At 37.9% G+C, this 21,828-nt stretch overlaps 1 protein-coding gene across 6 annotated transcripts in view; it reads right to left on the reverse strand.

Annotated features, from left to right (window-relative positions):
- Window positions 1-1,049: 1,049 nt before the first annotated feature.
- usp9 (ubiquitin specific peptidase 9) overlaps window positions 1,050-21,828 on the reverse strand; it is a 266,944-nt gene continuing 246,165 nt past the window's right edge. For all 6 annotated transcript variants that reach the window (XM_072260457.1, XM_072260455.1, XM_072260456.1 and 3 more), the window contains 6 exons: window positions 20,303-20,523; window positions 18,153-18,241; window positions 14,770-14,926; window positions 6,419-6,631; window positions 6,090-6,185; window positions 1,050-2,842 (listed from right to left, as the gene is read on the reverse strand). In XM_072260457.1, coding sequence (XP_072116558.1) covers window positions 2,708-2,842; window positions 6,090-6,185; window positions 6,419-6,631; window positions 14,770-14,926; window positions 18,153-18,241; window positions 20,303-20,523 — 911 coding nt within the window. In that variant the 3' untranslated portion in view covers window positions 1,050-2,707. The remainder of the gene's footprint in view (window positions 2,843-6,089; window positions 6,186-6,418; window positions 6,632-14,769; window positions 14,927-18,152; window positions 18,242-20,302; window positions 20,524-21,828) is intronic.

Consider the following 21,828-nt stretch of genomic DNA (forward strand, 5'->3'; position numbering starts at 1 on the left):
CTGCACCTTCTAATACTGTTATTCATAATAGCACTGACAGTAAATACTGTAAGGGTAACACAGCAGCACACAACCTTCTCTTCATGTGTACTCCTGATGAGTCAGGAAAATGACCTTTTCTCCCCTTGTTAACCTTTGGTATTCATATTCCTGAGTGAGTAAAATGAACCACATAATGCTGTAAAAGCAAACTTACTTTAAATTATTTTTCTGTTACGATATCACTGACAACAATAACTTCTTGGGCATCAATTAAATGAAGATAAAATCAAAAGTATTCTTGCTTCCAATCAAAACTATCCTTGCTGAAATGCAAATACCAAGGCAGGGCCATATTCAGATTGATTGTTACCAAATATAGGGGTACACAAAAAAAAAAGCAGGTAATCTATCACGCACTGGAAGCATGTGCAGAGACTGGAGAGAGGAAAAAAAAACATCCAGTATTGATTGTAAATGTTAATATTTCTGTTATTACAATAGATCCTATCAATCATCTTTCCATATCACATATGCCACAAAATGATTATTCAGCCCAAACAATTCACAATGGCATTTATGATCCACTCAACTCTCCACCTAGCTTCCCTAATGTAAATGTATTAGGCATTAACATGCTTCAGCCTATCCTCCCTTACTCACGTCCGGCCTCCATTAATGCATTCCCTAAATCATCTCATTTGCTCACTGTTATAGGAACTTCAACATTTCTCATCACTTTCTGGCTAATGAGGTTACTTCTCAATCTCCAAATGGATTTCCTGTTGACTACTTCATATTGATAGCCTCTGGTGTTGCTCTTCCCCAATACCTCTATTTAAAATACAGCTGCTGCATAGTACATTCCTTTGCTGTAAGCAATTACTAACACACTACCTTTTGGTTTGGCTTGCTTGGAAATGTTTGGAACTATTGTTGAACAGATATTTCTAAGACTGGACATCATCCTAAAAATGCACAGTTGACTGCAGTTTGTTTCTTCAAGTTTACAGACATTGGAGAAATCAAGTTTATTAACAAATGAAATGAAAGACAAAGTGTTCACTGTGTCAATAATTCAATTTCTTTATTGTTGCTAGGGGGAGTTTAGTTGTAAGTATACCTCTGTGCACAAAAAAATTCCAAGTGAAAGGTCACAGTGCGACTGTAGTTTCAGAATTCAATGTCACATCATGGCCAAAACCAAAGTCACACATGGCATGGAACTCTGCACAGTCAATTTTTTTTTTTGTTTTTTTTTAAATAAGAACACAGGACAAAATGTTCCTTTTAATTCATGTTCTTCTTTTGAATTCAGCAAAATAATTTCTATAAAATAAAACTGCAAAATATTTAAATATAATAGGATGGGTTGAGTCTGTTTTGCAGGGGTATTTGGTTTGAGACAAATTCCAAAAAAATACACATTCAAGTTACCAATTTTTTTTTAAATACAGTATTTACTGATTATTTCCTCAAAATCCATAAACAAAAGGCTACTTTTGGAATTGAGTGAGAATCCTGCAAGAATCATGACTAACCAGCAGTTTTTCTTAAAATTACAATCTTGCTTATATCTGAATTAGGCTGACAGGATGGGCAAGGAGCTAAGACAATTTTCTGCTTTCCAGTAGAATTGTGACTGCAACAAATCAGTGAGATGTCCCCACTGTGTCAGTCATGTACATCTTGATTTAATTCTACTTCACTGAGTTGCAGTAAGAGGGAAGTTTAGAAGTTAATCTAAGTAAGCTCTACCAAGGAAATAAAACAAGCACACCATGTACTGTCTATTATGCTCCAGGCATCCTGGCATAGCAACGGTTGCATATATTTTTTCCTTTAAATTCCTATAATTCAAAACTAATAATCCTTTATCCCACCCATAGACTGTCAAATATTAGATCTGAATATATGTGCAATTGAAAGCCACTTATACTCACATTTTTCTCCAATTGAACCATCAAGGTGTAACAGAAAAGGAAAAAAAGCTCTGAGCAGAGCACGTTTTTTGCTCAGGGATTAAAAAACTGCTGTCATTAGGATCATCTTTCATTGGCTACACTAATCTGATGTGAAGCCATGCTAAATGTTACAGCATAACTAGAGCTTCAAAATGATTCAACTAAGACCAGAATGAAAAAGGCAATGAAAAAGAAATCCAGAGCAACAATACATCACCAGTGTCCCACATCAACCAAATGTTAAAAAGTCACCATCAAATAACCCAAAGTAAAAGCAACTCCGGTGGCATGAGTTAACATGTTTTTTTTTCTGTCTGGTTGACATGGCCATGTATCTTGAAAATAATCTGATCCACACTGCCATTCGGCAGGTTACCCTCAAAGCTGAGCACAGCTGATAAAGCAAAGATTAGATTTGTGTGTCTTAGATCTGTAGGTCTGCAACACTCCTCAAGCAAATCTGCATTGCTGAGGATTTAACAGTCAAACATTAATATACTATATACACCTTGCCATTTATACATTAGCATCAGGCCATTTATTACAAAACACTATACACTTTTCCACTGCAGGCAGGTTATATGTCAACAGCATTGCTCTGCAGGGCAGACAGTGAATAGACTCTTCCCACTCCAGGTCGGACAGTATTTTTTTTTAAAAAGGTATTTGTTTCACTGGTGTAGACGGACCCAGAGAAGTGAACTGTAAGGCCTGGGCATGTGCTTGAGCCAGTGTCTTTATTGGGTACATTGGAGAATTATGTGTTAATCTTTTGTCTGTGATGCAGGAATGTCTTCACTGCCTTCCCAATTTTCTTGTGCTCGCTGACCAGTTCGCTGAGGGTTGTTCATATGATGTGCCACTGGACCTGTGTATGGTTGACCATGCACGTGGTTATTCTGCAAATAAAAAATAAAGAATGGTATTAAGAGCAGAATTAATTTTATGCAGGCATAAAATTCTGTGCAAGAAAAATACAGGATGCTTCATTATGTCTAAAAAATCAGAAGTACTATAATAGCACAGGACAACTTAAATGTACGCATGAATGTGAAAAACTGTCAATCTTCATTGGACTATTAGGAAAGACATACAGAACAACTCATTATTTCAAAAGGTAAAAAAGAGATGAAAAGTAAAAAATAAAATTAAAGAAACAAAACCAACTCATCCTGTACTTTAAACACTATAACAGGGATAAATAATATACAAGGGGTGATTGATAAGTTTGTGGCCCAAGGTAGGCAGAGTCAATGCTATAAAACCTAGCACATTTATTTTTCCTACATTTACACACTTAGTCCAGCTGTCTTGGAGCATACCGATGATCCCTTCTTTGTAGAAGTCGGCATCTTGGACCTCCAGAAAGTGGTCCACAGCAGAGGTAATTGATAAGTTCGTGGCCTAAGGTAGAAGGAGATGAGTTATTAACTTCAAACTTTCTGCATTTTCACTCAAAGAGTTGAACTGCACATGCACGTAACGAGAGTGGTATAACCCATCTTCTACCTTAGGCCACAAACTTATCAATCACCCCTGCTGTGGATCACCTGGAGGTCCAAGACGTTCTCATTACATGCACGTGCAGTTCAGCTCTGAGTGATAATGCAGAAAGTTTGAAGTTAGTAACCGATCTCCTTCTACCTTAGGCCACGAACTTATCAACCACCCCTCGCACTTGGTACACAAGGTAAATTGCTGACTTTATCTCAAGGAAACAACCTTTACGGTAAAGCAATCAACAGAATAAGATGAACTACTTGGAAAGGAATGGGACTTGATCCCAGAAGTTGAGATGATAAAACAATCTAGGTTGAAATTATACTGCATTACCAAGAGAATGCAACATTTTCAAGGTTTTACTTGACGATGTGTACTTCAAGATTGGTATCAGAGAACCACTGCATTTTTTCAAAAAACAAAGGATTCATTCACACTCAGGCACTGAGGTTTTATGACCAAGGTCTACTGCCATCATAGCCAGAGTTACTTCCACCTATCTCCAGAGACCCAGCTTCATTGCTGGCCCTCTAGCTATGTCTGCAAGGACTATGCAAATTCTCACTTTGACTTGCGTGGGTTTCTTCCACTTCCTAAAGCCGTGTTGGTAGAGGTTAAATATTCACTGTAAATTACCATTAATGTCCAGATGACTGGTTGATTCTTTGGGCGTAGGGTGAGGGGTGGTGGCATGGGCTAATGTAGAAGCTCTCAAGGAAGTAACCACTTGAGGTTTCATTATTTTTTTCAGGCAGTGATCAAGCTTGGTCAGTACAGACTCAGTGGACTAAAAAGCCTGCTTCTCCACTGAATTTATCTATGGCACTAAAATCTGAATTAAGTGTACAACTAAAATAAGGAAGTGCCATATGGAAATTCAGGATTGGCTTTATTCATTCAGCATAGACCATAACTAAAGCAATGGTCAGGCCTCACTTGGAATATTGTGAACAGGTTTGGGCCTCTTATCTTAGAAGGGATGTGCTGAAACTGGAGAGGGTTCAATTCAAAGGTGGTTCATGAAAATGATCCCAGGATTGAATGGCTTGTCACATGAAAATTGATGGCTCTGGCCTGGTATTCCCTAGAATTCAGAAGAATGAGTGGTGACCTCACTGAAACCTATCCAATGGTGGAAGTCCTTGATAGAGAGATGTGGAGAGGATGTTTCCTATGGTGAGAGAGTCTAAAACCAGAGGACACAGCATCTGAATAGAGGGGCTTCCTTTATGAGGAGGAATTTCTTTAGGCAGAGAGTGGTGAATCTGTGGAATTCTTTGCCACAGGCAGCTGTGGAGGCCAAGTCTTTATGTATATTTGAGGCACAGGTTGATAGATTATTGATTGGTCATGGCACGAAGGGATACATGGAGAAGGCAGGAGATTGAGGCTGAGGGGACAACTGGATCAGCCATGATGAAATGGCAGACCAGACTCGATAGGCCAAATGGCCTAATTCTGCTCCTATATCTTACAGTTGATAACTTATAGGAGCAGAAATAGGTCATTAAATCAATTAAGTCTGCTCTGCCTTTCGATCACTGACTGATTTATGATTCTTCTCAAACTCATTCTCCTGCCTTCTCCCCTTAATCTTTGATGCCCTTGCTAATCAAGAAACTATCAACCTCCGCTTTAATGCCTCCACAGCCGTCTGTGGCAATGAGTTCCACAGATTCACCACCCTCTAGCAGAAAAAATTCCTTATCTCTGTTCTAAAAGGGTGAATTTGTATTCTGGAGCTAGACTCTAAAATCGTCTGGTTTTAGACTCTTGCACTGTTGGAAACATCCACTCTATCTAGGCTTTTCAATATTCAATAGGTTTCATTGAGATCCCCCTCATTCTTCTAAACTCCAGTGAATAAAGGCCCAGAGCCATCAAAAACTCCTTATACTTAACCCTTTCAATCCCAGGATAATTCTCATGAACCTCCTCCGGACCCTCTCCAATGCCAGTAAGTCCTTTCTTACATATGGTGTCCAAAAACTGTTCATAATACCCCAAAAGTGTGGTCTGACCACTTCCTTATAAAGCCTAAGCAGTAAATCATTACTCTTATATTTGGTCCTCTTGAAATGAGTGCTGGCATTGCATTTTCTTTCCTTAGCACTGACTCAACCTGCAAGTTAACCTTTTGGGAATTATACACAAGGATTCCCAAGTCTCTTTGCACCTCTGATTTCTGAATTTGTTCCCCATTTAGAAAATAGTATACACCTTTATTCCTTGTACCGAAGTTCATGATCATACATTTCCCTGCACTCTATTCCATCTGCCACTTCTTTGCCCATTCCCTTAATCTGTCCAAGTCCTTCTACACACTCCCTGCTTCCTGAACACTACCTGTCCCTCCACCTATCTTTGTATGAGCTGCTAACTTGGCTATAAAGCCATCAATTCTGTCATCCAAATCACATGAAAAGCGGTCTCAACACTAACCTGTGTGAAACACTGCAAGTTACCAACCAAGAAAATGCCCTTTATTCTCATTCTTTGCCTGTTGCTAGTCAGCTCATCTTCCAGTTTTTCATCCATGCTAGCATAACCATAAATTGCTAACTTAAGTGAAGTCCAACAATTTAGATTTTTTCGAATCAAGTTCAACCAGCAAAATAAAAGTTAGTGGAAAAAAAATGTATTTACCTGTTGATACTGGGAGTTTGGTGAATGTGGGTATAAGGGAGCATCTTCTGGTGGGGATGAATCATGTTCATCTGGTGCATCTTGATCATCAGGCTCCTACAATATCAACAAATTGACTATAAGTGTGAAGCACAGCATATGGATGTATAGCATAATAATAAATAAATCTGGAGAGGTGAATTGCAAAACTATTACAAAATAAAAAAGAGGTCTGGAAGGAAGGACTGCACAAACCACATGTTGATGAATAATGATCAAGTCTATTTTTACATACTGAAAATATAAGGCAGCAAGATTTAAAAAGAATTCTACAATGTTTAATGCCTTACCTCTTCAGGACACAGTTCACATGCTTTTGCAAGAGTCATCCTGGCACTATGTGATCTCTCAAGGAAGTAACCATTTGAGGTTTCATTACTTTGCACAGGCGGTGACCAGTTGTTGTAGGTATACTGAGGATTTGCAGCATATGGCCTCCGTTCCAGCTCATCACCAAGCCACTCCACTGCCCATGTCCATTTTCGTTTCAGGTCACCATTACTCTGGAAAAACATTTCAGTAAATCTATATATTAAAAACTTTTCCCCCCTATTTTGTAAGGATACCCACCCTTGAAAAGGAACCCATTTATTGTCAAGTCTTTTGATTCTGAGGTTATGAAAGTCAAGGCATAATTCATATTTTTATTTCTGAATGAGAGCTTTCCTTGATTTTAAGTAGTAGGCTAAATAGCTTCTTGAAACTGCTTCACAATTTCTAAAATCTTTTTTATCATTCAAAGAAAATTCAGCTTGTCTGTTCTTACTTCCCCACCTGTCACATCAATCTATTGGTACCCCTTTGCATACTCTGCATCAGCTTCACAGCTCATTTTCACTTAATTTGACATTACTGGTAAACGTATGAAAGGACACTAACATGTGAAGGTTATTATACAATGCCAAGTCTTGTGGCATCAAATTATTGATGGTGTAGCAATGTGACCCGCAACCGAGGCATGTCAGAGAAAGAAACATTTCTTTTGTTGTCTGGATGTAGTTAGCAAATTATTTAAAGTTATTTCTGAGAATACAAGAGGGAAATTAAAAGGTAAAAGGCCTTTCCTTCCTCCAAGGTGGAATTTGGATACGGGGTGGTTAGAGAGATGAATGACAATCCAAGATCTTTTTCATGATGCTCTATCATACTTCCTGATATAAAATTGAAACTGGTGAAAATAGCTTCAGGCTTCCTCAAAATGGAACAATATAGCTGCATAATGAATTGGTATGGAAGCAGAGTATTGCCATTGCTCAAGCAGCTTCAGGTGAATGCCCTTAAATGGATACTTGTAACATTTTATAACTCCAAAACATAAAAAAACTAAATAAAAGAAATACAAGGGAGCCTAGAATGCAAGTATAACTTTGCTTTTTTATTTTAAGTGAGGCGTGTACATATGACTTCGTGGCATGATGATGTATGCCATTCAGGTACTATTACATATAACTTGTAATGAATTATTTAAACAAAGAATGCTTAATCAAATATATTTACAATATTATTCAAATAATACTGAAATATTAAATACACAACACTCTTCCCTGCTTAGCTATAAACTCCAACTCAATATAGAATGCACCTCAACTTGTACACATATAGTACGTAGCCATCGACCCCAGGCGATCATGGGTTTGCTCCTCTGGTGGACTGTGGCCTCTCCAGGGCACAAGCAGGACAATTTGCCCATGTAGCAAGATCCCCCTCTCCATGTCACTGATATAGTCCAAGGGAAGGGCAAGCGCCCATACAGCGTGGTACCAGTGTTGTCGTAGAGGTTGCCAGAGTTAAGTTGTAAACAACATCAAAGTGCCGTAGGAACACTCACTCTGGATTTCTTACTCCAGGTCTACTCCTGAAGCCTCTCCCATGGGTGGGTATAGCCGCAAGACAGCAGTGGTTTAAAATCAGTTTTCCTTCTCCTAGGCGGCTGCCGTCCAAGGCTGACGAACCGCACCTGCCTTGCAAATGTATACATATACAATGTGTATATATACATATATACTTGCAAGACAACGTTTGTGAACCCTTTGCAATTTCCTAGTTTTCTGTATTAATTATTCAAAAAATGTAGTCTGATCTTCATCCAAGTCACAATAATAGACAAACACAATCTGCCTAAACTAATAAAACACAAACAATTGTACTTTTCACATCTCTATTGAACATATTGTTTAATCATTCACAGTCCAGGCTGGAATAAGTATGTGAACCCTTGTATTTAAGAACTGGTAGAACCACCTTTAGCAGCAATAACCTCTACCAAAAGATTTAATCACTGTGAAGGTTTTCTTATTGGGATAAAGTGGGATAATGTCTTTCCTGACAAAGGGGATCACTCTGCTTGGCAGGTTAGACTTCTGGCTGTGAAACAATCTCAGGTTCTGAGATTGTAGAGTTGACTCAGACTGTAAGAAGTGGTTCTGACAGCACTGAATATCTTTCTTCTGGGGATGTGTAGATCATAATATGCCTGATGCCACCAGTTCCTTTGACTTTTGCAAAGCCACCTGACACTGCTTTGCCTATTGCCATTTCTTCCTGATTTGTAGTAATGAGTTGAAAGGGTGGAGAACAGTAGTCAGGTTTGGCAGGAACCTGTTAGAATAATTGACAATTCCTAAAAAGGACCACAACTACAACACGTCCTTTGGCTTTGAGGCATCCACCACTGCTTGAATTTTCTCAGCACACTTGTGAAATCTTTGTGTGTCAAAAGTGTGACCACGGTAAGTGATGCTTTGTTTAAAGAACTCATATTTGTTGCATCGTGCTCAGAGCCCATAACCTTCCAATCTTTTTAACGTGTCTTGAGATTTTGAATGTATTCCTTGTCATCCTGGTTACACTGAGTGCCTAGACAGCCTTGCAGCACCTGGTCCATGAGACTCCAAAAATAAGCCTATTATAGTGATAAAGCCCTTTTGTGAGTGTTTATGGTGACAAACACTTTAGACTCTTCTTCTATCTTGATCTGTAGGTAGGCTTCAGCCAAGTCCATTTTGCTGAAGTGTTTCCCTCCAGAAAGATTTGCAAAGATACAGTATCCTCAATCCTGAGCAGAAGGTATTAATCTACATTCAGTACTGAATTGATGGTGACCTTAAGATTATCACGGATCCTGACAGATCCTTTGTTCTTGGCTACTGGGACCACTGGCATTGCCTATGGCCTCCACTCAACCTTAGAAAAAATTTCTTCAGCCACCATGTGATCTAGCTCACTGGCTACTGGATATTTTATAAGAAACCAGAAGGCCTTTGTAAAACTTGGCAAAACTTTCATTTAGCACTATTTTACCCGATGTGTTTTAAATTTTCCAATTTCATCCTTGAACATTTTTGTGGTATGCAAATGGTGGATGGATCTTCAATCAAGTTGCAGTCGTCTCATCACATTCCCACAATGATGGTCCTCCTGCTTTTACCGCATACAAGCCTAATGTGGCTTGTTGCTTGTTTTATTTCATTGTTACAAATGTCATTCCCACGGGAGTTATCATAGTGTTATCATTTCGGAAAACCTGTCCTGGGCCCTCACATAACTGCAATTATGAAGAAAGCATGGCAGTGCCTCTACTTCCTTAGGAGTTTGTGATGACTTGGCATGACATGTAAAACTTTGGCAAACTTCTATAAACATGTACTGGAGAGTATATTGACTGGCTATATCACAGCCTGGTATAGAAAGAAACACCAACACCCTTGAACAGAAAATCCTACAAATAGTAGTGGACCAGTCCAGTTGATCATGGGCCTCCACCTTCCAGGTCATGCTCTCTTCTCGCTGCCATCATCAGGAAGGTGGTACAGGAGCCTCAGGACCATCTGGTTCAGAAACAGTTAGTACCCCTTAACTATGGGGTTCTTGATCCAAAGGGAATAACTTCACTTGCCCCACCACTGAGATGTTCCCACAACCTATGGACTCACTTTCAAGACTTTTCATCTCATGTTCTCGATATTTATTGCTTATTGTTTTATTATTATTTCTTTTTGTATTTGCACAGTTTGTTAACTTTTGCACAGTGGTTGAACATCCAAGTTTGTGCATTCTTGCAATAATTCTAGTTATTATTCTATTATGGATTTATTGAATATGCCCACAAGAAAATGAATCTCAGGGCTGTATACGGTGACATACATGTAATTGATAATAAATGTACTTTGAACTTTGAGTTAGCTTTCCCTCCAGTACAAGCTCTTAATAGGATATACAGTGCCTATAAAAAACACTCACCCCTTTTGATAGTTTTCATGTTTTACAATGTTGAATCACAGTGAATTTAATTGTTTTTTTTGGACACTGATCAACAGAAAAAGACTCTTTCGTGTCAAAAGTTAAAACAGATCTCTACAATATGATTTAAAATAATTACAAATACAAAACACAAAATAGTTGATTGCATAAGTACTCACCCCATTCAAGTCATTATTTAGTAGGTGCACCTTTGGTAGCAATTACAGCCTTGAGTCTGTCTGGATTGGTCTTCATCAGCTTTGCAATTTTTCCCCATTCTTCCTTACAAAACTACTTAAGCTCTGTCAAATTGCATGGGGAATGTGGGTGAACAGCCCTTTTCAAGTCTAGCCACAAATTGAGGTCCTGACTCTGACTTGGTCACTCCACAACACTAACTTCGTTGTTTTCAAACCAGGGGTCCCCAAACTATTTTGCACTGCGGACCAGTTTAACATTGATGATATTCTTGCGGACCGGCCGACCGGTGGGGGGGGGGGGGATGGTGTTCAAGTTCAACAGTGCATGACAGGGAATGAGGAAAGGTGCAGCTGACTCATATCGTTTCATATCGCCAAATCATATCGTTTCCTCGCAACCCGGTAGCACCTCTTTGTAGCCCGGTGGTTGGGGACCACTGTTTTAAACCATTCCTGTGTAGCTTTGGCTTTATGCTTGGGAACATTGTATTGCTGGAAAACAAATCTTCTCCCAAGTTGCAGTTCTCTTGCAGTCTGCATCAGGTTTTCCTCCAGGATTTCTCTGCATTTTGCTGCATTCATTTTATCCTCCACCTTCACAAGCCTTCCAGGGCCTGCTGCAGTGAAGTATCCCCACAGCATGATGCAGCAACCACCATGCTTCACAGTAGGGATGGTGTGTTTTCGATGATGTGTGGTGTTTGGCTTACACCAAACATAGCATTTAGTCTGATAGCCTAAAACCTCAATTTTGGTTTCATCAAACCATAGAACCTTCTTCCAGCTGACTTCAGACTCTCCAACATGCCTTCTGCCAAACTCTAGTCGAGATTTCATGTGAGTTTATTTTCCAACAGTGGCCTTTTCTTTGTCACCCTCCCACAGGCTGCAACTGGTGAAGCACCCTAGGCAACAGCTGTCGTATGCGCAGTCTCTCTCATCTCAGCCACTGAGGCTTGTAACTCCTCCAAAGTTGTCATAGGTCTCTTGGTAGCCTCCCTCACTAGACCCCCTCTTGCATGGTCACTCAGTTCTTGAGTACAGCCTGCTTTAGGCAGGTTTACAGGTGTGCCATATTCTTTCCATGTTTTCATGACTGACTTAACTGTACTCCAAGGGATGATCAGTGACTTGGAAATTTTCTTGTATCTCCTGACTTGTGCTTTTCAATAACCTTTTCACGGAGTTGCTTGGAGTGTTCTTTTGTCTTCATTATGTAGTTTTTGCCAAGATACTGACTCACCAGCAATTGGACCTTCCAGATACAGATGTATTTTTACTACAATCAATTGAAACACCTTGACTGCACACAGTGATCTCCATTTAACTAATTATGTGACTTCTAAAACCAAACTGGCTGCACCAGTGATGAGTTGATGTGTCATATTAAAGGGGCATGAATACTTAATATAATCAATTATTTTGTGTTTTATATTTGTAATTAATCTAGATCACTTTGTAGAGATCTGTTTTCACTTTGACACAAGAGTTTTTCTGTTGATCAGTGTCAAAAAAGCCAAATTAAATCCACTGTAATTCAATGTTACAAAACAATAAAATATGAAAACTTCCAAGGGGGTGAATACTTTTATAGGCATTGTATGCAGGCTTCAGTTCAGTATCTTGGAAATGCTGTTCAAACTCATTTTGTGGAATGACTGAAACAGCCAAGCCAGTGTCCGATTACATTTTAAGTAATTTACTGTTCACTTCTGGTATAAGCCATATTGCTTGTCCCTTGGTAGTTTCCATATTGTAAATCTCAAGGCTATGCAGTTCTGTATAACTCTCATCATCAGATTTTTCATCAACAGCAAGGAGATTAATGCTCTTTTTGAAACTGCAACTTGACTTTTCATCTTTTTCTCTTTCTTGTGCAGTCCATTTACCTTTGTTGCATTTTCTGCAAGTTTCACATTTAAATCTGCATTGGACTGGTGTAAGTGAGCCCCTGCCACAATGGTAACACAATTTGTTTGGCAAGGCAGGTTACTGTTCAGATGTTGCAATTTTGTTCACGCTCACTTTCATTTCTGACTACAACCCAATTGTGTGTCTGCCTGCATTGATACAGTGATTTCAAATGCTCTTTTAAATGTGAGTTGTGCTTCAATTAGCTGTTTTTGAATGCTTTCTTGCAAGATTCCACAAACTAAACGATTTCTCAGTGCATCAATAAGCCCATTACCAAACTAATAATGCTCAACTTCTTCAATTCAGCCATGTACACTGAATTGGACCTTCCTTTCTTTTGATCCTGCTTATGAGACCTAAAGCATTCTGCAATCAATAATGGTTTCGGGTTCTAAATGTTTCTGCATTACTTTCACGATATCAGCAAAGTTCGTTTTGGCTGGTTTTGTTGGAGTAGTCAAAGCTCTAACCAAACTATATTTCATTAAACCCAATGCATTCAGCAAAACTGGCACTTGGTTGTCAATGGCTATTTCACTTGCTTCAAAATACGCTTAATTTGTTCCATATACAGCAGCCAGTTATCTTTCGTGCAATCCATCGCTTCCATCTTTCTGATGTAGCCAGTCACTTTTGCTCTTTTTAAAATTTATGATTATCACCCAGTACCCACCGTTTATGAACTTGTGAATTTGTCCACTTTCTGCCCTTTTAAAAAAAAACTGACCGACTTCTCCCTCTCCCTTCCAAAGGAACATCAGCTGTACTGCTTTTTAAAAAAAAATGCGAATGTCCCACTGTGTTTTTTTTTTAACTCTACCGTCTCTCTGTGCTTCAACAGATAGATAGTCATCTCAAGTTTATTTAGTACTTCCTCGTTATTGCTGTTATATTTTGTAACTCCAAAATATAAAAACTAATTGAAAGGAAAACAATGGGGCTGGGAGTGAGTTTAACCTCGATTTTACTTTAAGTAGGCACGTACAGTACGCATGGCGTGGTGGCGTGATGACATATGCCATTCACGCAGTATTACATATAACCCACAATGAATTGTTTGAACAAAGAATGCTTAATCAAACAATATATTTACAATATTATTCAAATAATACTGAAATATGAACAACACAATGCTAATTTTAAGGGAATGAATATGATGAAATGTGTATCTTTAGAAATGTTAACAGAGTTAAGAATAATAATTTGAACAGTGAAATGGAGTTGGCTGAATATGAATATTATTTTCTAATGAGATCCTTTTTTTTCAGACCAATGTTAAATTATTTAGCATTAAAAGGTAACTAAGTAGGTAGTTACAGTGACCAGACTTATGGACTATGTTGCTTTTTATCCATGAAATACCTGAATTTAAATTTGTTTTATTAAAATGTAGTATGATTTCCAGCAAGAATGAGTCTCAGAAATGCTTTAAACTCTGCTTGGTGTAATAGCCACATGCTTTTTAATATGAATTGAAAGAAATGAGCAAGGGGAATAAGAAAACAGAATTATATTAAAAACAGGAAGATATTTTGGTCCTTGGAAGTACTCCCAAACAATTCCTTCACAATTTTGTACTTGTATTTGAAAATCCAATTTGCTAAACAATATTCTCCAGTATGTAATGGCCCATCTAGTCCATGCTGAAATCTATATATCAGTAATCTACACACCAGCAATTGACAGACAAGGTTTAGTTACTTAAATTAAAAAGTTCCAACTTAAGATTAAACAGAATGCAAGCAGAGACTGGGGGTTTGGGTGCCCAAGTTATTGAAAGTGGCAGAACAGGTTTAAAAAATGGATAATACTGGACTTTACCATTTGAGGAAAGAATATAAAACCACAAATGATACTGATGTCATCATATGAGGGATGTAGAGGCAGAGAAAAGATCCAGAGAAGATTTACAAGATCAGAGACTACAGGTACAAGAACTGATCTAACAACCTGGAACTTTTCCCTTTAGAGAAGAGAAGAATGAGTGAACATCTGACAGAAATATGCAGAATCGAAAGACAGAAATTCCTTAAAGTTCATAACGTAAATAAATCCGCTCTAGAAAACGTTTTCACTCCATTGCAGGGATTCTGAATCAATATTTCTTTTCATAAGCCACTAAATTATGAGTATTTTTTCTATGAACAAAAATGTGACATTTTATTCTTGGGCTGATCAGATGCAAGGGACATTGCTAGTAAGGATAAAACTGAGTTAGAAAGACCATGCAAAATTTTAGAGGTAGCTCATGTGATTGTATTGAACACCTTATTTAGAAAGAGATTTACCTGGAGAATCTGGTAGGCTACAGGACAGGAGCTGAAGAGGGCAACCATGCACTTAATACACTGATATGCTCTCTTCTGATAATGGTTTTTCGAACGCTGGATAGTGTCAAAAAGCCCATCTCTGTCATCAGGTATTCCCTTCAGAGCATTATGAATCCTGTAAGAAAGAGGAAAACCTTTTCAAATCAAATTTCTGCATGAGTGTATAGACTCAAGATGTGAAGTTATCTCACCACTTGTGTTTTGCTTAAGTTTATATATGCGTATATACTGCTGAGTTGTAATAAATTTTAAGTGGTGTCATAAATTCTTACAGATCCTTCACACAATCTACCAGTTTACAGGTAAATGAACAAAGGCAACCCATTTGAAGGGCTGTAGCAGGAACACCATATTAATGACTTAACAGAGCATCAGTGGTAATATCTCACACTTGTGCCTCTGAGAAAATGACCTCCCATTAATTGGCACTTCTGCTAATAGCACAATATCTAAAACATGCTATATGAAGAACTTAAATGTAAACTTTCAGCCTACCATTCTAATGGAATAAAATTTGAGTAAGAATTAATAAGATCCACAGTGTTAGCAACTGACATACACTTAGGTTAGTCAAATACACAAAATGATAGGAGGAAGAGTTCCTTAATTACTATTTAGTAAAATTTACACTAATGCTCCCCAGATTCATGATTACATTTCCAATTAGAGTACCTGTTTAAATCTTTTATTCATTTTGAAAAGCTGGATTGGACACCACCTCATTTCCCCTCGTCCTAATTTACAATCATAACGCTGGTTCTTAAAACTCTCCAATGCATTAACACCCAAAGTAATTTAAGTTCCAGACGTGGTAATCTTGACAAGTTATGTGCTTATTCCACAGCATTAAGTACACTTTAAGAATTTAACTTAAAAAAAAAATCCACATCAGGCAAATTTTCAAAAAAAAACAACACCTAACTTTTAGGTGGATCCCATACTGAAAACATTACTTCTTAAAAAAATTAACCTGCTACATTATGTCAAAGTGTAGGATTATTTGAAAAGGAGAAAAAGCATTAGATTTCATTTGTTTAAAGTGGGCAAACAGAAAAGATGATAAATATCTTTCAGAAGGCCTTTGACAAGGTGCCACACGAGGCTGCTTACCAAGTTAAGAGCCCATGGTATTACAGGAAAGTTACTAACATGATTAGAGCATTGGCTGATTGGCAGGAGGCAGAGAGTGGGAATAAAAGGATCCTTTTCTGGTTGGCTGCCAGTGACTAGTGGTGTTCCGCAGGGGTCAGTGTGGGGACCACTTCTTTGTACGCTGTATATAAATCATTTAAGTGATGGAATAGATGGCTGTGCTGCCAAGTTTACAGACGATACAAAGATTGGTGGAGGGGCAGGTAGTGCTGAGGAAACAGGTAGGATGCAGAAGGACTTCGATTAAGAGAATGGGCAAGAAAGTGGCAAATGCAATGCAATGTTGGAAAATGCATCGTCGTGCACTTTGGTGGTAGAAATAAATGGGCGGACTATTTTCTAAATGGGGAGAAAATCCAAAAATCTGAGATGTAAAGGGATTTGGGAGTCCTTGTGCAGAACACCCTAAAGGTTAACTTGCAGGTTGGGATGGTGGTGAGGAAGGCAAATGCTGTATTAAAATTCATTTCAAGAGGTCTAGAATATAAGAGCAAGGATGTGATGCCGAGGCTTTATAAGGCACTGGTGAGGCCTCACCTTGAGTATTGTGAACAGTTTTGAGCCTCTCATCTTAGAAAAGTTGTGCTGGCATTGGAGAGGGTCCAGAGGAGGTTCACAAGGATGATTCCAGGAATGAAAGGGTTATCATATGAGGAATATTTGATGGCTCTGGATCTGTACTTGCTGGAATTTAGGATGGGGGGGGGGGGATCTCATTGAAACCTTTCAAATGTTGAAAGGCCTAGACAGAGTAGATGTGGAAAGGAGGTTTCCCATGATGGGAGAGTCTAGGACAAGAGGGCACAGCCTCAGGATAGAGGGGCGCCCTTTCAAAACAGAGATGTGGAGAAATTTCTTTAGCCAAAGAGTGGTGAATTTGTGGAATTTGTTGCCACATGCAGCTGTGGAGGCCAGGTCATTGGGGCGTATTTAAGGCAGAGACTGATAGGTTCTTGATTGGACATGGCATCTATATCAAAGGTTACGGGGAGAAGGCTGGGAACTGGGGTTGAAGAGGGGGAAAAAGGATCCTTCATGATTGAATGGCGGAGCAGACATGATGGGCCAGATGGTTTAATTCTGCTCCTATGTCTTATGGTCTAAATATGCTTATAATCTATATCATAATTTAAAACTGCATTTGACTTGAATGCAACTTATTGCTATGATTGCATGGTAAAAACATTTGGCACAATGATTATGGTAATAACAAATGCTGAGAGTAAAATCATTGAGCTCTCAAATAGTCTAAGAACAATCGTTGGCTGGGATTCGATAGAGAACTGATTAGAAACAAGCAAAAAGCAAATATGAAATCAAAATAGATGAATTATAGATGGAAGATTTAATTGGAGGGTTATTGCAGAATTTTATAAACTTGGAAATTGAAATGTATTTAGCTAAGTGAAAACCTCAAAGTAAATGGTTTATTAAACATTAGCAAGATACCCTAACCATTTTCAGGAGTCTCATCAGTGATATCGGTTCTTCACTATCATTACAATCACATGAATCCAGCAGACTGATTGCAAATTGAAATTCTGGAATTAGTGAAGTTATAAATAAAAATTGGATAGTGTACTCAGGTATGTGGATAGTCAATAGAGAAGGATGTGTTGATACACAAGTATAGCCAAAAGTTTTTCTTCCATCATTGGTCGTGTTCTTGGTACATAAGTAAAAACGGTGATGATTCAAAAATGACATTCCCATATTTGCATACAGATTAACTTCTAGTGCTCTTTAATGGCTCACTGATAAAGTCATCATATAACTTATTATCAATTGATTATGACAGATTAGCTTAGCCAGTGGGTACACTTCAATGGTTACATTTGTGGGTACAGAAAGTAAAACAAAATTGACATTTCTACTTGTCAATGCAATAATTCAAGTGCATGAAATTCAAAACTGGAGTTAAACTACAATGACCAAAAAGCTAACAGTTTCACAAAGAAACATATTCTGCTGAAACAACAGAGCACAGTGACTTGTGCATTTGCTTTCTACTGCCATATTATGCCTTTAATGGAGAAGGAAAAATGGGACAGTAAGAGAAAAAGATAGAGGCATCCCAAATTCATTTCATTTAGACATTACACTTAATTGTAATTATTTACTAAACTCTTTAAGGCACTTTGCTGCAGAACATTCAAGATGTATTGTACATTTAGTACTGTACAACTCACCTGTGGGTTTGCCACGAATCTTCTATAAGCAAGATTTGCAACAGAAGATCTAAGTAGGGCCTAAGTTCATAGGTGTAAGAATATGCCACCTTGGGGGGGGGGGGGGGAAATAAAAGTTAAATTAAATATCAAATGTGGAGCAGTTTTTAAATAAAGTAACAATGCAGATAAGTAATGCAGTTTGAGATCAAAACTTTAAAAAATGTATAAATAATGTTAATCACAATAAGTTATCTCAGGAAAGGAGGGAACAATGTAAACACCTCTTTTGAAATGCACAAGAGCCCCTACGTTATAGCCATAAAAATTATGGAAATTTGCCCTTACGAAATTCACAAATCACTACCCAAAAATTTGAGATACAGAATAAAATTCATTCTTAGGGAACTGATGCAGAGAGAAAGAAATAAATACAAAATGGAAAAGAAACAGCAATTTCGTAATTTTTAAAAAAAAACTTTTAGTCATTTGTACTTTGTAGCATTAAGGCTTGGATGTGACAACATTGAGTGCAGTCACAGCCATTCTTCCTTTTTCACACCTTCTCCAGTATGAGACATGTGTACAGACCCCCCCCCAGGAGTGCATATTCTCCATCCAAGGCATCTTTCTGGTTTGTTGCATTGTGACGAGCCGCAGAAGCCAAGGACAGCTTCCAAGATAATTCCATGATCTTTACTCTACGTCCACCAAGTTACCTTGCTTTAACCCACTGCATATCTGATCTCCTTTTAAACTAGCTTTCTCTCATGGACCTTGATCATCATCTCCTAAAACCCTTTCCTAATCCACAAACCCTATGTGTCAGAGCAAACACCTCACAGATGAAGTTTTCGAAGGATGATGCCACAACTGGAAGACTAAAGTTACCACAAAAGACATAATTGCCTGGGCGGGGAGGGGGGGGGGGTTCTTTTAAAAAAAAGTTGAAAGATACCCTAATAGGACTGTTTAAAAAATTAGGAAGGCACATGACAATTTGATAAATACAAGTCTTTTCCTATTGAAATGGAGTCCAAAATAAGTAGGCACAAAAGTCAGTTGCTTGTAATGTCTAGCTGAATAATCCTTAACAGTGCTGTAAATACTATATAGTACATAACAACTGACACTGGAAATCCAAAGCTATGGTGAATATTACCAAAATATTTTAAGACTGAGATGAAGAAGAATTACTTCTATCCAAAGCCTGTGAACCTTTAAAATTTCTTACCCTGAATATCAGTGAATACAGAGCTATCTTAATCATATTCAAGGCTGAGATGGGGGTTACAGACTCGAGGTCACATGGCTAACTCTTGTTCTTAAAACCGAACATTCATAGCACTCACCTCTAGAAATGTAAATCCTAATCTTACTACAGTACTTCTCTTTCTGGTTTGAAAATATAGCCTTTCTGCGCGTCTATAGGTAAACGTCTCAGGTATTTAAAGCTTTAACAATGTCACCTTTCAATCTTCCGAACACTAGTGAGTTCAGGTCAATCCTACTCAAATTTAGATTAGATTTCAGAATAACATGCTCATCAAAACACACCTTCCCTGCCAATATTGCAGAGTGCTCCCAATGTGCTCTCATTAAAATCATCTAACAAACCCTTTTGCAAAAAGGAAATAGCATTTACACCTCCCTCAACTGCTTGTTGTACCTGTATGCCAACCTTGAATCATGCATGACCTCTGAAAACAGAGTTTTCAATCTCTTGTTTAAAAACATGGTGACTTTACTTTTCCAAACTAAGGAAACGATAACTTCAGAAAAGCAGATGGAGTATGGAAAAGATAGAAAATTAATTCTATTATAATTTATTGAATTTACAAATGAAATTGGGGAAAGGTGAAATTAATTTTAAATTGAAGCATGAAAATTAAAGTTTTTCAGGCATTATACTTCTACCCACCAGAATGTTTCATTGGTTCCAAATTCTTTCAAAAATGTTAGCATATATCTGACAATGATTTTTTCGCCTGAAACATTAAATTTTATCTTTCCCTTAACAGAAGCTGCCAATGTTAATTTTTTTTGTTTATCATTGTCTTTATTTCCCATTTTCAGTATCTGTATTATTGTGCAATCTATATCTCTACTGATTTTGTTTCATGTAATCCTCAGCATCCACCCCAACCATCCCCAAAAAGTTATTTTCAGACCTGCCAAAGGAGTTCACTGAGTATAGTGGAAGAAAACTGTGGATTTTCCCAGCAACAAAAGCGAAGCAGTTTGATGGTCTCTTCAGAATTGCTGCAGTCTTCAATAATCTTTTTCACATAACTAGTTCGTACAAACAGGATATCTGCCACACTCTGCTGGACTGGCATTATAGGCTGGGTCAAATTAGGGTCACCATAAGGATTTGACAGGGGTGGATTTCCTAAAAGAAAAAAATATTTATAGGTTTAGAAACCTATAAACAGAATAGAAATGGCTGCAGTTCCATTGTACAAAGAATTGAACTTTTCTCTAAACTAACTTAGTTTCTCTTCAAGTCCTTCCATCCTTCTCCAGAAGTGTGCAAAGACTGAGAAACACATGAATATAATTTTAATCTTATAGAAACATAGAAAGCCTACAGCACAATATAGGCCCTTCGATACAATACAAAGCTGTGCCAAACATGTCCTTATTTTAGAAATTACCTAGGGTTACCCATTGCCCACTACGTGTCAACACAAACAAGGTTTCAATAAGACCAGTTCATGTTCCTTACAAAATAAAAATCCCATTTGATATAAGCAAAATGCTACTGTTAACTGAGCAATAGTTCACCAATATTTATAGACAATGAAAATACTCAATTTCACAATAACTCTTTTGAAATGTACCATGACTATACAATATAAAGATTTGAATATTACTTCAGTTACAATGGGTTACTTAAACTAGGAAGCTTTGAAACCCAATTATTCTGTCAAACATAATTGTGAAACATGCATCTGAAAGTAGTTTGTTAACATACTGCAACAGGAACTGTAGGTGTTACCTCAAGACAGGAGATGAATTACTTGATCTAGAGAAATTTCTTTCCTCAAAGGACTGTAAATATTTGAAATTATCTATTCTATAAATAGAAGTATATGCTCAGATATAGAAGGCCATGGTTAACTGCAAGGTTTACTCGTCTCTGTGCTGAACTGAGGCTGTGGCCTGTAACCAACAGGCTCCTGGATTGGTTGTGAGTGGATTCGCAAATATATACTCACTTACGTGAACTTCAGTACTGAATGTTATTTGCTTATTTTTATCATTTGCATGTTTTTCGCCCCACACCTTGGGTGCATGACAGTCTTTTTCAGTAGGTTCTATTGGGCTTCTTTGTTTTCTGGCTGCCTATAAGGAGATGAATCTCAAGGTTGTATATAGTATGCATACAGTGGCATGCAAAAGTTTGGGCACCCAGGTCAAAATTTCTGTTACTGTGAATAGCTAAGCGAGTAAAAGATAAAATGATTTCCATAAGGCATAAATTTAAAGATGACACATTTCTTTAATATTTTAAGCAAGATTACTTTTTTATTTCCATCTTTTACTGTTTCAAAATAACAAAAAAGGAAAAGGGCCCGAAGCAAAACTTTGGGCACCCTGCATGGCAGTACTTAGTAACACCTCCTTTGGCAAGTATCACAGCTCGTAAACACTTCTTGTAGTCAGCTAAGAGTCTTTCAATTCTTGTTTGGGG

The sequence above is a fragment of the Mobula birostris genome, chromosome 6 (genome assembly GCF_030028105.1).
Source record: "Mobula birostris isolate sMobBir1 chromosome 6, sMobBir1.hap1, whole genome shotgun sequence".
Taxonomy (NCBI): domain Eukaryota; kingdom Metazoa; phylum Chordata; class Chondrichthyes; order Myliobatiformes; family Myliobatidae; genus Mobula; species Mobula birostris.